Here is a 14,065-nt window from a genome sequence, read left to right as displayed (position 1 = left end):
GTTCAAATGTGGAAAAAGGATTAATTATCATATAAATAATCAATTAGTTAATTAATTAATATAATCATATTATACTTATTTCCTATAGTTTAATATCACATATCTACTATAGTATTTTCTTCTCTACTTGATATAAATCATATTTATATCTAATTTCCTCCATAATAATGTATCTCATACATTTGTCAATTATATCATATATAATTAACCAGACCAATTATATCATATATAATCGAACTTCCTCTTGTCAATTTGAACATTTCAAATTAACCCAAATACTGGTTCTCGACTTTATCCAAGCTACCCAGGGGACCTAATGGACCTATGGCTCGAAGCTTCAACGGTACGTGAATAGCTGACTAAACTCTTTAGCCACGAGATCCACGATCCGTTAACTATCAGGCATTCCACTAAAGACCAACAACTGAACTCCTTACCACAGATATATTTCTGTGTCCATCGGATATAACCAATCATGAGTACGATGACCCTTCACAAATGCTCATAAGTACAGTTGGGCCAATTTACCGTTTTGCCCCTGTAGTTACATCTCACTCCTTAAGTACCACTGATTCCTCTAATGAACAATACAACATAGTCCAACTATGTGTGAACACCTCTCAGGCCAAGAGAAGGTGTGTGGTACCACATCGTTCAAGCCCCGAAATCAGCCCTTAAGGGAGCTATCTATCTACTTGCCCCTGCCTCGGGGAAGGAGTGAATTCCATCTTGTGTAGCTGAATTCCCAGCTCCCAAATCAGACGAATCCCCAAAATGGTAGGTTTGAATCGGCGACCTAGCCACCTGCACCCATACAAATCAAAGGACCGCCCTCAATAGCAGAAGTTCCCAACTCACTCAGGATTGAGGTCATGTTACCTATGATTATCCTAGTGAAGTGAAGTCTTTGTCATGAACGGTGTTATATAACGAGACATTGACACTTCGTGGTCAGGTCAAACTCTTTATATAGGACGCCCCCGCTCGCATGTCCCCAACATGAATGATCAGAATCAGACCATCTATGAAAAGTCACAACACTTGTGACTATTCCACAAAGTGGGTCGCATCCGTAGCGTTATCAGGATAAGGTTTCCCTCTTATATCCATATACTACAGACCATTTTGGTTATCACTCAAGACATGATCCACTTGTATGTCACCACATACATACTTGAGTCATAAATAGATAACTAGGGATTTTATGTTTATTGGTTTGTGGTAAAGAAAATAAAACAATTAACTGAGCAAAATACAAGATGTGAATTAAATATCATATATTAACAACACAAGTGTTCGTACATACTGTTTACAAACTACAGGACACGAGACTTTAGGGCATTAACCCCAACACAATAGTGTAGAGTGTTTCAATTCATTAACCAAAGAATATCGACAACTGCCCATAATGTCCTTGTTGGAACACATTCGAGGCTGCATCTAGTCATGGTTTTATGAATAGAGAATTATTGGGCATCTCGAATGACGTCACACTTGGACTACTATGAAAATCGATTAGCAATTGAGTGTGACAAAGGCAGATGATATCGAGTTGAGCCGATTAATTGTTATAGGATCCATGTGTGGGACAATCGATTGGATGGTATTGTGAACCTTCATACGAAGGAATGCACATGCAAGGAATTTGACTCACTCGGTATCCCATGTTTGCATGCGATTGTGGTTGGGCGAGAACGAAACATCCCCATCCATGGTTTGTGCAGTCCATTCTATATTGTTGACTCCCTCATGGCTGCTTATGCAGAGCCTGTAAATCCACTTGGTCATATATCTGAATGGAAGAGACCTCCGGGATATGTGGAAAAGCATATTGCACCTCCTAGAAGAGTGGTACAGGTCAGGTGACGAAGAGTACAAAGAATACCATCAAGAGGAGAACAACGCAGACAAATAAAATTGGTAGGTGTGGGAACTACGGGCATAATCGGCAAAACTGTAGTGAACCGCTGACGTCTGGATGACCTATTGATTCTAATACAAATGATTCAAATGTTGGTCGATTGTAATTGTCTATGGGCCACTTGTCTTTGTAATTGTCTATGTGCCACTTGTCTATGTAAATATCTATGTGCCACTTGTCTACAATCCTCAAAACTGTAACATTCTATGTGCCACTTTAATCCTCAAAACTGTAATTTTCTATATGCCACTTATCTATTCACAAATCTCTTCAAATGTTAATTAAATTGTTGGCTATTCGTGAACCATTCGGGAAACGTCTCGCTCTCGCTAATCTCGCCATCGCTAATCTCGCTATCACTTGTAATTCCTTTTAAAATGTCTCGCTTATAAGTTTGATTACTAGAGTTTGTCTATTCATTAATCTCTTTAGATATCTTGCTCTCCCTTTTATAAGTGTAATTAAATTGTTGGCTATTCGTGAACCATTCTGGAAACGTCTCGCTCTCGCGTATCTCGCTCTCGCCCATCTCGCTTTTGCTCATCTCGCTCGCCCTTTTATAAGTGTAATTAATGATTATCGTTTACTTCTTCTAAGCGATCATGTAGCGGAGCCCTGTGATCGTGTAGTAGTTGGTAAATGATCGTGTTGTAATCTGTAAGCGTAGAAAATTAATCAAACATGTTAAAAATTGAACTCTTATACTTATATAAACGTTACAATTTATAAAATTATGTAAGTTTGAAGGTCTAATTTGACCCAATTTTAACATTTATATAATTTTGAGTAATTTTATTGAAAGTTTAAGGATATAATTGCAATTACCACCGTATATGAGGGGTAGTTTTTGCAATTTTCTTTAAAAAAAATTAAGAATTTAAAAATTAAAATAAATATTTTTTAAAGTTAATTGACTTAAATTATAATTTTCATGTTTAAACTTTAGAGCCTAAAATAGATTTTTTAAAAAGAAGTTTCCGAATCAAAATTGAGTGATTATAAAAAAAATTAATAAAATAAAATTAACATTTTTATTTGGATAAAAAAGTCCATCTCGCGTATCTCGCTCTCCCTTTTATAAGTGTAATTAATGATTATTGTTTACTTCTTCTAAGCGATTGTGTAGCGGAGCCCTGTGATCGTGTAGTAGTTGGTAAGCAATCGTGTTGTAATCTGTAAGCGATCGTGTAATAAAGTATAAGCGATCGTGTAGGAGTTTGTAAGCGATTGCGGAGTATTTTGTAAGCCCATCTCGCATATCTCGCTCTTGCGTATCTCACTCTCCCTTTTATAAGTGTAATTAATGATTATTGTTTACTTCTTCTAAGCGATCGTGTAGCGGAGCCCTATGATCGTGTAGTAGTTGGTAAGATTTCGTGTTGTAATCTGTAAGCGATCGTGTAATAAAGTATAAGCGATCGTGTAGGAGTTTGTAAGCTATCGCAGAGTATTTTGTAAGCACATCTTGCGTATCTCGCTCTCCCTTTTATAAGTGTAATTAATGATTATTGTTTACTTATTCTAAGCGATCGTGTATCGGAGCCCTGTGATCGTGTTGTAATCTATAAGTGATTATGTTGTAATTTGTAAGCGATCGTATAGGATTTTGTAAGCGATCTTGGAGTATTTTTTAAGCTAGCGTCTAGTGTGCCACTCATCATCTACTTCTACTAAGCGATTGTATTGTGTGCCACTCATCGTCTACTTTTACTAAGCGATCGTGTAGCAGAGTTAAGCGATCGTATAGATTCTGGTAAGTGATCGTGTAGTAGTTAGTAAGCGATCGTGTAGTATCTTGTAAGGGATCGCGGGGTGTTTGTAGGCAATCGTTTAGTGTTACTAAGCGAATGTGTAGAGACTATAAATGATCGTCTAGTTTGTCTATTCATGAATCCCTTCAGATGTCTCGCTTATCTTGCTCTCCCTTTTATAAGTTTAATTTAACTTGTTGTCTATTCATGAATGAATCTTCTATATTCATGGTAGTTCTACACTAACAATTTAATTAACATGTTAGTAAAATTATATCAATAATATACATAATATACATGTACGTCAATAATATGGAGTGTTTGTCCACAATTGACATGCCAATTGCATCCTATAATCAATCATCTTATCCTAAGTTATTACAGATGGGGCACTACCAGTCACTAAATGTTCTAAGAATTTTACAATAAATATTCCACAATCTAACGACTCGTGCTGTGTATTCATAGAGGTAGGTCGGGATATCTTCCAATGTGACATTTCGATGTCCGACTTCAAACGTTTCAAGTCATAGTAGTGAAGAAGCGATGGTAGGGTGTAAGTCAACGGTTCAAGGAAAGACTCCAGCTTCTTCTTCGATGTCATGGATGGTAGTGAATCAAATACGAACAACCGGCCTCTATTTAGATCGAATGCTATCAACATCCAATGCTGATCAATGTTTGTTGCCGTGTATATGAAGTCCACATCTGACCACTTGACATCAAATTTACCCATGACATAATTCAGTAACGTCTCATCCGCTCATGCTACGGCAGCATCCAAGGTCAACTTGTTCTTAATATGTTTGTAGACCCCATCTCGAGAATTTAGGTGACTCTACACGGTGAAAAGAACATTAAAACACATAATAGTCAACCAACATATTCTATTCAAAAGTGTAGTAAATGGTTACCATTATTCCAATTGGCAGGATGGTGAAGTGAGCCATACACATGTCTGGTCGCCTATAGAATTTATCTTTCATGAACTCAAATAGGATATTTAAGGTCTGCATCCAGAACAAGATATACGTTAGGAGAGGGTTTATAACTGTATATACTTGGTAAAAAGAACAAGGATCGTAAACTTACGTCACACCCAACCCAGGAACTTGGTTCAGTCAACTCCTGGAAAAAGGTTTTAGATAATGGCCGAACTGCATTTTCTTGAACCTCGTTGTCCATATTCTTATCAGCAATCCAGTTCACCATTTCCTTCAATATAGCCACTGGAACCTCATGCTCCAAGGAGTATTGGATCGTCACTTTAAACTGTATCGTAGTTACCCCAGGGAGAGGGTACTCAATATTTGGACAATCCAAAGGAAGTTGAACCTTAATTTCCTTCTCTTTTGTTATTTTCTTTTTTGATTCAACGGGAGGTGTTACTTATCAACGACCTTCCTCTTATGTGTTGTTTTTCTACTCTCAACCATAACCTACAGAAATATAACAAAATGCTAAACATGTTGAATAACAAATATGAAGAAAGAAATTTTCGAATCACATAATGATCATACCTATGAATTGAGATGTAAGGTGTTAGAGGAGGTCGTGATATCAAGCTGTACAGATGAATTGAGAGGTGGAGGTGGGATCGTTGACTTAGGTGGAGGTGGGGTAGGTGACTTAGGTGGAGGTGGTGTAGGTGACTTAGGTGGAGGTGGGGTAGGTGACCTACGTACAATCGGGATGGGGGACATAGTGGCATCATGGCCTGTCTGTGGAGTGGGAGACCTCGTCGCCTCAAACACCGTGGAACCCTTCATAAACTGTAATAGAGACAAAATAGTTGACAATTGTGCTTTCATATCTCTTGTGTCCGTCTAAAGGTTCGATACACGGGCATCCAAGCTCGATATTGAGCTGTCAATGCTCCGCAGGTACGTATATACACCAGGATCAACATTGCCTCCCTCCTTGTAGCCCGAAACCTCCGGGACAGAACACTCCTCCTCAAGCTCAGGACGTACATTACCCACCAGCACATCATGAAACATATCCTCGCTAGGGGTGTAAGTAGGCTGGTGGATGTTTTGGTCACCATCAGATTCTTCATCTCTCACTCCACCTTCTGAATTACCCTATTGTACACCTTCCCCACCTTCTGAACTATTATTATCTGAACTACTGCCACTATTTGAACTACTAGAACTCCCTGAACTCTCGGTGTCAAAGTGTGCTTGTCTTACGACCCGTCTATCAATTGGGGTGTCCCGAAACTCCTTCTCAGCATTGGACATGACAAGACCCTCTTTGACTTTTGTCTGCATTAAGGAACCCAGTAAGATGGTTAGTGTATATTTAACTATCAAATAAACATATTGTGGCTACATAGATTACACTTACATTTTGAGACTAAAAAATGTCTCTCTCGAGTGCTTTGAATGACAACGAGTGGAAGCATGACCACCGTAATATACAAGGAATGGCTACCTTGCTCTTTTGAGTGGCAACGTTCCCTGCTATTAACGAAAGAATCTCGTACGTCCACACCTAAATCCAAACAACTCAAATTTATAACTATGTTAATGTTAAACCAAAGATAAAGTCTAGTTAAGGAACATCTACCTGGAATGCTTGGGGAAATCCACGGAGCGAGTACTTCACAACATAGTTTTTATTTCCCCTCATCCTCTCCTTGTATAAACCAACCTTGTCGTTAAGTGCGGTCTTCAGGGCGTCGAGTGTCCTCTGCCAAATAATTGTACCCCAATCAAGATTGTTGTAGTAGTCTATGTCTTCAACATCGTCAAATAGAGTACGATCTACAACATTCTTTTGCTTGTTTTTACCCATCATTGCAACCTCTGTATAATATACTAGGGTAATTTTCATAGCATCATCGTCATTTTCAAATACCAATTTTTTGTATTCTTCTTCAAGTAAATTCAAGTGGAATGCGTCTGAGGTCGACCGACTACCAAAGTACCTCGTAAAAAGTTCTTGTGAGGACTCCTCACTTCGTCCAACTCGCGTAGGAGACCGCCACAAACCAGTGATCAATAAAAAGTCATCCTTAAAAAATGTGACGACCCTTCCTCTGACAAAGAAACTAATTAAGTCCATTCCTGACTTCTTCACTTCTCTCAATAACATATGGTGTATTAGTGGGCTGTTGAATACATGTTCAATAGAAAGCGACCAAAAACTATTTTCTTGAACATCTATAACTGCCTTCTGGTAAGCTTCTGCTTTACAATCTTGTTGACATTGACAACGTGGACCAGGCAAGTTACTTGCCCAGGAAACCTATCAACTCCACGAATTTTCAAAGATTTTGACATCTTAAATTACTCCTGCATTGTATGAACATTCAATTTATCAGTTAACAGGTTCGTACTAAAAAATCACTAACAAAACATACTATTAAAGTCTCCCTAATCTCGCTCTCGCCCATCTTGCTCTTGCCCATCTCGGTCTCACCCATCTCGCTTTCGCTCAAATCGCTCTATCCCTTCTCACTCTATCCCATCTTGCTCTCGCAAAACTCATCCCCTACCTTGTCTAACTCTAACTATATCTTATTCGTCCTCAACCAATGCAGAATACATCGAAATCCAAAATAAAAACCAGACGCGACCAATTAAACCCCGAAACCAGTTATGAACGTGACGACCGATCAAATGAAACCAACCTAAACAGACGCAACACAACATGGAAGACAAAAATTAAATTCACTAATCCAGTAGAGAACTTCGATTACGGCAGTAGATGGACGATGGTTTTGCAGAGCGAGGTTGAACGACACTTGCACAATAATTTTGAGTGGAGTGGGACAACCGTTGAGTTTGATTGCACTTGTATAGACTAGAGGGGCATTTTTGTAAACTCATCCCGTACAAATTTCCTAGCTGAAAATTGTCCTAAAATTGTTCAAATGCCATTGTTAAAAAAGACAAATCCTGATCAGGAAAGCGATTGACACCGACATGAGGAATTTCGTGGAAGTGCTTCCAGTCGCATGCAAAATCGGACAAGACAAAAATTTCTGGTTGCAAGCCGCTTTCAGTAATCATCAGTACACGTAATAATCCCACTGACGATCTGAAAATGGTTGGATTCGAAGTTGAAGTATTCCGTTTACCGATCAAGGAAGAGAGATGGAGCTATGTGGAATCGAAGCTTCACCAGCAATTCAACGCGCGCAGCATTGACGAAGAAGAAATGGGACGCGCTCATCGTCGGCGCAGGCCACAACGGTTTGATAGCCGCTGCTTATCTTGCCCGTGGCGGCCTCTCTGTTGCCGTTCTTGAGAGGCGCCATGTGATCGGTGGCGCTGCTGTTACTGAAGAGCTAATTCCAGGGTTTAAGTTCTCTCGCTGCAGTTACCTCCTAAGCCTCCTCCGGCCTTCCATCATCAGGTAGTTTTAATTCTTCTCTTTTCTGATCCGGTTCATCATTTGTTGTCTGCAATGATTTATTTTCTTCCTCTTTTCATTTTGATGGTTATCGGGATTGAAATCGAAGGGACTTGGAATTGAGGAGACATGGATTGAAGCTATTGAAACCTATGGCCGCATCTTTTACACCCTGCCTCGATGGTCGTTATCTTCTACTTGGAATGAATGATGAACATGATTACTCGGAGATATCTAAGTTTTCTAAAAGGGATGCGGATGCGTACCCAAGGTGATTCTCTCTATATATCTTGTTCTTACCATTCGGCCTGATTGTGTGGTTTATGGTTGATTTTGTTGTAGTATTGTTCTTTAAGAATCCTATGACAAATTCTGTTCATTGAGAATAAGTATGAAGAAGAAGCTATACACTTTATTTTACTTGGTTCGTGGCTGATGAATAGATATGAAAGACAGCTTCATAAGTATTGTAAATTCATGGATTTTATCTTGGATTCGCGAACTCCTGAAGCATTACACCGGGCTCCATCATTTAATGACCGGTTGAGAGATAAGCTGCAAAACTCTATTTTCTGGGGTCGTTGTCTTCGGCATGTGCTATCATTAGGTCAAAAAGATATGGTGTAAGTAACTTGTACCAGGATAGACTTTACTAGGCGTTGATTTAAGTAATTCAATGTTGTTGCTGTCTGATGCATCTCTTTATTTTATTTTTCTTAGGGAGTTTATAGACCTTCTAGTATCACCAACTTCGAAGGTCTTAAATGAGTGGTTTGAGGTAATAATCCACTTTATTTACTGGATTTGAATAGTTTATCTTGTTTGTGAGTTGTCATTTTAGATAGTAAGATCTGCTAAAAGCTCTAAATGTTTCTGGATGTGTAATTCGCCAGAGATTTGTTTATGCTTGTTGTATTCCAGTGTTGCTTCAACAGTCTGGAATTTCTTTCATCTTTTATTTGAAGGGGTGCTGGGTAGGAAGGAGATTTATGTGAATTAACAAGATCTCTGTTTGATTCTCAGCCTCGATGGATGTTTCATGGCTTATAACCTTTTCAATTCTAACCTACTTTTTGGTTCACGCAGTCAGACATATTGAAGGCAACACTTGCAGGAGATGCCATCATTGGGACTATGGTGAGACTTCATACTGTGGTTTAAATTTGGTTCACTTCCATACTTGAATGCATTTGAAGCATCATGATTTTATCTTATATCATCCTCCCATTCTCTCTGTAGTAGAGAATCTTCTGTGTCACTGACTACTAATAGCTTTAGACATGTCTATGATTATCATAATTAGATTAACTATTGAGAATATGAAATAATCCAATGCTATATGAAAGACATACTAGAAGATTGACCTTTTTCTATCTGTGCAAAATCAAACTCCTCATACAGAACATTGTAGTAGGTGCTATTGGTTTATATTACAGCTAATCCAAATGGTACATTGTCTTTGTTGATCAACTGAAATGTTGCAAAACTAAATTTTCATTTTCAACATAGTTATGGAGACTACACATTCTAGAGAACTTATTCACTAAGTTAACTTTTTTTCCTACTTCAACACGATGGTGATCACATCGTCTCTGGCAGACAAGCATCCATACTTCTGGAAGTGGATATGTTCTACTACATCATGTAATGGGAGAAACTACTCACGGTGATCGGAATATTTGGTCGTGAGTATCTCATCTTACAAATACTTTCATTACAGAGCCAATTTGGCAAGCAAACATGTAGGTTCCAAGTGGTGATGGGATATTATCCTTGAAATATCCTACATGATGTTTTTGTAGCATTTTAACAATATTCATTGAAGAAATATTTACATCAATTGCAGACATGTTGAAGGTGGAATGGGTTCTGTATCCATGGCCATAAGCAATGCTGCCAAAGAAGCTGGAGTTCATATTGCAACAAATGCAGAGGTATTCTGTTACAATATGTAGCTCTCAATAACTTGATATAGCTTCAAGCAAGTTCAAATTTAGTATTTTCTTTTATTCTCTCCATTTTACTCTTTTAGTTCTTACTCATTTACTTCTGCTTATATTGAATTAATTCTCATGTAGATTTTAATCTTGATGGTCAGGTTTCAGAACTGATGATTGAAGACTCTGGTAGATTAAAGGGGGTTGGTCTATTTATTTTCTTGGTACGTCTGGAGGCATCTTTCCATATGCGCATATATCTGATACATCTTATTGATGAAGGTTTTACTGGCGGATGGGACACAAGTGCATTCTTCAGTTGTTCTGTCAAATGCAACTCCGTACAAAACATTCATGGTAAAATGCTTTACACTAGAGATAAAACATATTTACGTTGATTTGTGCTGCTCACTTTCTCATCTTTATGGTTCTGTCATAGGAAATGGTTCCTCAAACTTTTCTTCCAGATGATTTCCTACAGGCTATCAAATGTTCTGACTATACCTCAGTAAGACATGCTTGATAATTTTTCTTACCATTTTTCTAAAACAGAATAAATGCTAACTTCTCAAATCTCCGTATTTCCTTTGTATTTAGTTGTAAGATCCTTTTGTTAGTTTACCATTGCTCTCAGGTTTTTATGAGATTAGATGAGATTTAAACCACCACTCCCCTGAATCAAAGGAATCTCAACCTTTTCTTTTTTATAATTATGAGTTTCATTGTGGTTGTGGGTATTTGGATCACTTTTTGACGATTAGGAAGGTCTCCCTTCTGTTCTTTTTTGCTTAGGTAGCTTGGTTGGAAAATATTGATAGAGGATAATGGATGAATAAAAAGGGCAAGGGCGTTGGTTTTTTTTTTTTTTTTTTTTTTTTTTTTTTTTTTTTTTTTGGGATAAAGAAACATTTTATTGATAAATGAAATTAGGGGAAAACCCCAAAACAGGATCTGTTCTATAGGTTGTACAACTGTGTCCTTGAGTTCTAAGGATAAGGATAAATGAAATTAGGGGAAAACCCCAAAACACCCATAGGTGATCACAAGAGAGATTGCCAATTGGTAACTAAGAAAGATAAGCTATAATGTTTAAAAGGATGGGCAGGGGCGTTGGTTCATGCCATATATTTCCACTGTTCTTGTGTTTATTTATCTATATTGCTCTTAAAGTTGTAGGATCCTCTTAAGTCCATCACTGTTCTTGGGTTTTTTTAGTTGGTACGAGTTAAAGGGTCAAGGCCACGACCCTTGCAAGACAGAGAGATGACCTTTTCTTTTCCTTGAGTTTGGAGTTTCATTATTCTTTAAACTAGCACAAAGGAATTTCATTAAAAGTATAAAAACGAAAAGGTTAAGAATCCCTTTTTCCAAAAGTCCAATTCAGACAAAAGATGTATCTACTTTCTTCGATCCTTTGTTCCCATGCTTGGACTATCATGATAGTTTAGACTTTACTTGCTGGAACAGGGAACAACGAAAATAAACGTTGCTGTTGACAAATTGCCGCAGTTCCAGTCTTGCAATTTAAATAATCAAGTGGAGGTGGGTCCTCAGCATACAACAACTATTCATATTGGTGCTGAAAGGTAGGAGAGACACTACTACTATATCCTTATGTCATTAGCAGCCACACCACAATTGTTTTAGTAACGTGTTTTGCATGGTCGAGCAACTCATGAACTCATCACATTTTGCATACTTCTAATTCTTTTATTACCTTGAATGCATTTGAGCTACTTGCCATCAACCCAAATGTCCTACAATGTGAATTGTTTCTCTGAAACCCTAGGACTAAGTGTTTATTTTAGACTTGTAAACCCATGTGCCTAATGTGTAACAGCAATTCTGTTGTTAGTGGTTGAGATTAACAATGGCGAGGGAAAAAATAGAGAGAGAGAATCCTCTCATAAGATGCATTGTTTTGGAAAGTAATGCATTTGATTATCATTACAGTCTAACAAACAAAAAAAGACTATCATTACAATGCTTACCTTTTTCTTTCTTGGTCTCGCTTTAGAATGGAAGATATTCACACTGCTTGCCAAGATGCATGGAATGGCTTTCCATCGAAAAGACCTGTTATGGAGATGACAATTCCTTCCTCTTTGGACAAAACTGTATCTCCACCTGGTATTGTAAATTTATTCTCCATATGTTCCCCCAATCGCCCTTCTTCCTGTTTAGCAAATCATCCTTATTCCTTCATATTCCTAATGTTATGAATGTGAAGAGAATGGGTGAATTACCTCAAGGAGAAAATATCTATATCCTTCCCAAATTAGGAACCCTTCCAATTTCAGAAGGAAATTATGTATATCCTAGAGAATTGTTCCTCCATTTTGTGGATAAATTGTCTAGAGCTTGGGAAATTGGTTGGCTACTATTTTAATTTTATCATCAATGAGAACAGAATATGAAATGCATCATATTAGTAAGACAACATTCACAACCCCAAATAATGGGGCATTGAAGATCATGTAGTCAATTTAAATTTAACAAAAAGCATAGCTTTTCTTTATAGATTGAACAGAATCGGATGACTTTTGTGTTTGTAGAAGTATTTGGTTGAGTTGGGTCCGAATCATTAAGCCATCAAATAGTGAATGATTTTACCACAATTTTGTGAATATATTAAACCAACTGTCGAACTATATTTCATACCTTATGCAGTTATGTACTAGCCACGGTATGCTGCTAGTTATCCCATTAAAGGTAGATATTCAAACTCATGAATTTTTTTTTTTGTAGGTAAGCACGTAGTCAGCTTATTTACACAGTATACACCTTACAAACCCTTGGATGGAAGCTGGGAAGATGCTACATATAGAGTAAGTTGTTAAAGGGGTCTTTATGCATTTGTTTAACATATGCTCACTGTGGCTCTTATGTTCATCCATTAACGACCTTATATACATGATTTGGTTTCATCTTACCACAATTTGAATTAATATTGATCTTTGGATTTGGATTGTTATTCATTTATTGTCAATATGACTAGAATCTAAGTCTATCCTTGCAGGATTTATATGCCAAAAGATGTTTTGAGTTGATTGATGAATATGCACCTGGCTTCAGCTCATCAATCATTGGTTATGACATGCTGACACCACCTGATCTTGAGAGGGAAATTGGTCTGACAGGTAAAGTTCCAATATTGCAAATGTCTAGGTTGATTTTTCTTTGCTCGTGTTCTCCTGATAATGTGGAGTTTATTTCTGAAAAAGTTCTACTAGAAATATTTGCGGTCTTCTACAATATTTGAAATTCTACTTTCCATGAATCTGCTGAAACTTGAGTCATCGCATCTGTAACAGGAGGAAATATTTTTCATGGGGCTATGGGTTTAGATTCTCTTTTCTTGATGCGGCCTGTAAAAGGATGGTAATACTCACTCTAAATTCATTCTCTTGTTTTTCTTTTAAGTCTATATAGAAGTATCTATTTCCATGGACTGCAGGTCAAATCACAGGACACCAATTAAAGGATTGTACCTCTGTGGTAGTGGGTCGCATCCTGGAGGTGGTGTCATGGGGGCACCAGGACACAATGCTGCATGTGTTGTTCTTGAGGATCTGCGTGACCCTTAGCTTTTGGATTTTGGCTTGGTTTATGCCCTGGCCACACAGGTCTTGAACCATGAATTCACTGTAATCAGAATATGTCGAGCAACACTATGTAAATACCATGCAGTTGAAGAAAATAACGTGTTGGTGTGCTTGCCCGCTTTTGTCCCTATAGAGATCTCAACGAAGCATTCCCTTTGAAAAATTCAACATTCAATCAATATGGATTGGTTTATACTGAATAATGGAGATCCGAACCAAGTGGTTTGCTTTTCTTTTCTTAAAGCACACCTGTTTTGATAAAACCCTGTTGTATAATTGGAACCTTGTAAGATTGTAGCGAGTTTTCTTTTTAAGAAAAGAACATACTTAAACCAGGTCATTTCCTTTATAATCTCATATCATTCTCTAGAAATGGGAGCAATATCGCCAGAGAATAGCAAGCCAGGAGACTTCAAAATATGATCAAGTAGATGCTCGAGTATGGGCATTAAGAACCAATAACTTCTCATGGGAAATGTTGTGGGGATG

At 37.7% G+C, this 14,065-nt stretch overlaps 1 protein-coding gene across 1 annotated transcript; it reads left to right on the top strand.

Moving 5' to 3' along the window:
- Positions 1-7,564: 7,564 nt before the first annotated feature.
- Positions 7,565-13,911, top strand: LOC120073006 (uncharacterized). Its single transcript, XM_039025555.2, has 16 exons — positions 7,565-8,037; positions 8,144-8,305; positions 8,478-8,657; positions 8,755-8,812; positions 9,121-9,171; positions 9,634-9,719; positions 9,881-9,968; positions 10,133-10,174; positions 10,254-10,328; positions 10,411-10,479; positions 11,439-11,557; positions 11,989-12,101; positions 12,720-12,799; positions 12,991-13,111; positions 13,286-13,352; positions 13,429-13,911. The coding sequence occupies exons 1-16, from the start codon at positions 7,784-7,786 to the stop codon at positions 13,556-13,558; spliced, it is 1,695 nt and encodes a 564-aa protein (XP_038881483.2). The 5' UTR covers positions 7,565-7,783; the 3' UTR covers positions 13,559-13,911.
- The last annotated feature ends 154 nt before the right edge of the window (positions 13,912-14,065 follow it).

This window comes from Benincasa hispida, chromosome 3 (assembly GCF_027475165.1).
Source record: "Benincasa hispida cultivar pf3 chromosome 3, pf3_genome.v1.1, whole genome shotgun sequence".
NCBI classification, from domain to species: Eukaryota; Viridiplantae; Streptophyta; class Magnoliopsida; order Cucurbitales; family Cucurbitaceae; genus Benincasa; species Benincasa hispida.
Note: the sequence above shows the minus strand (reverse complement) of the source record. Positions and strands in the feature narration are given on the sequence as shown.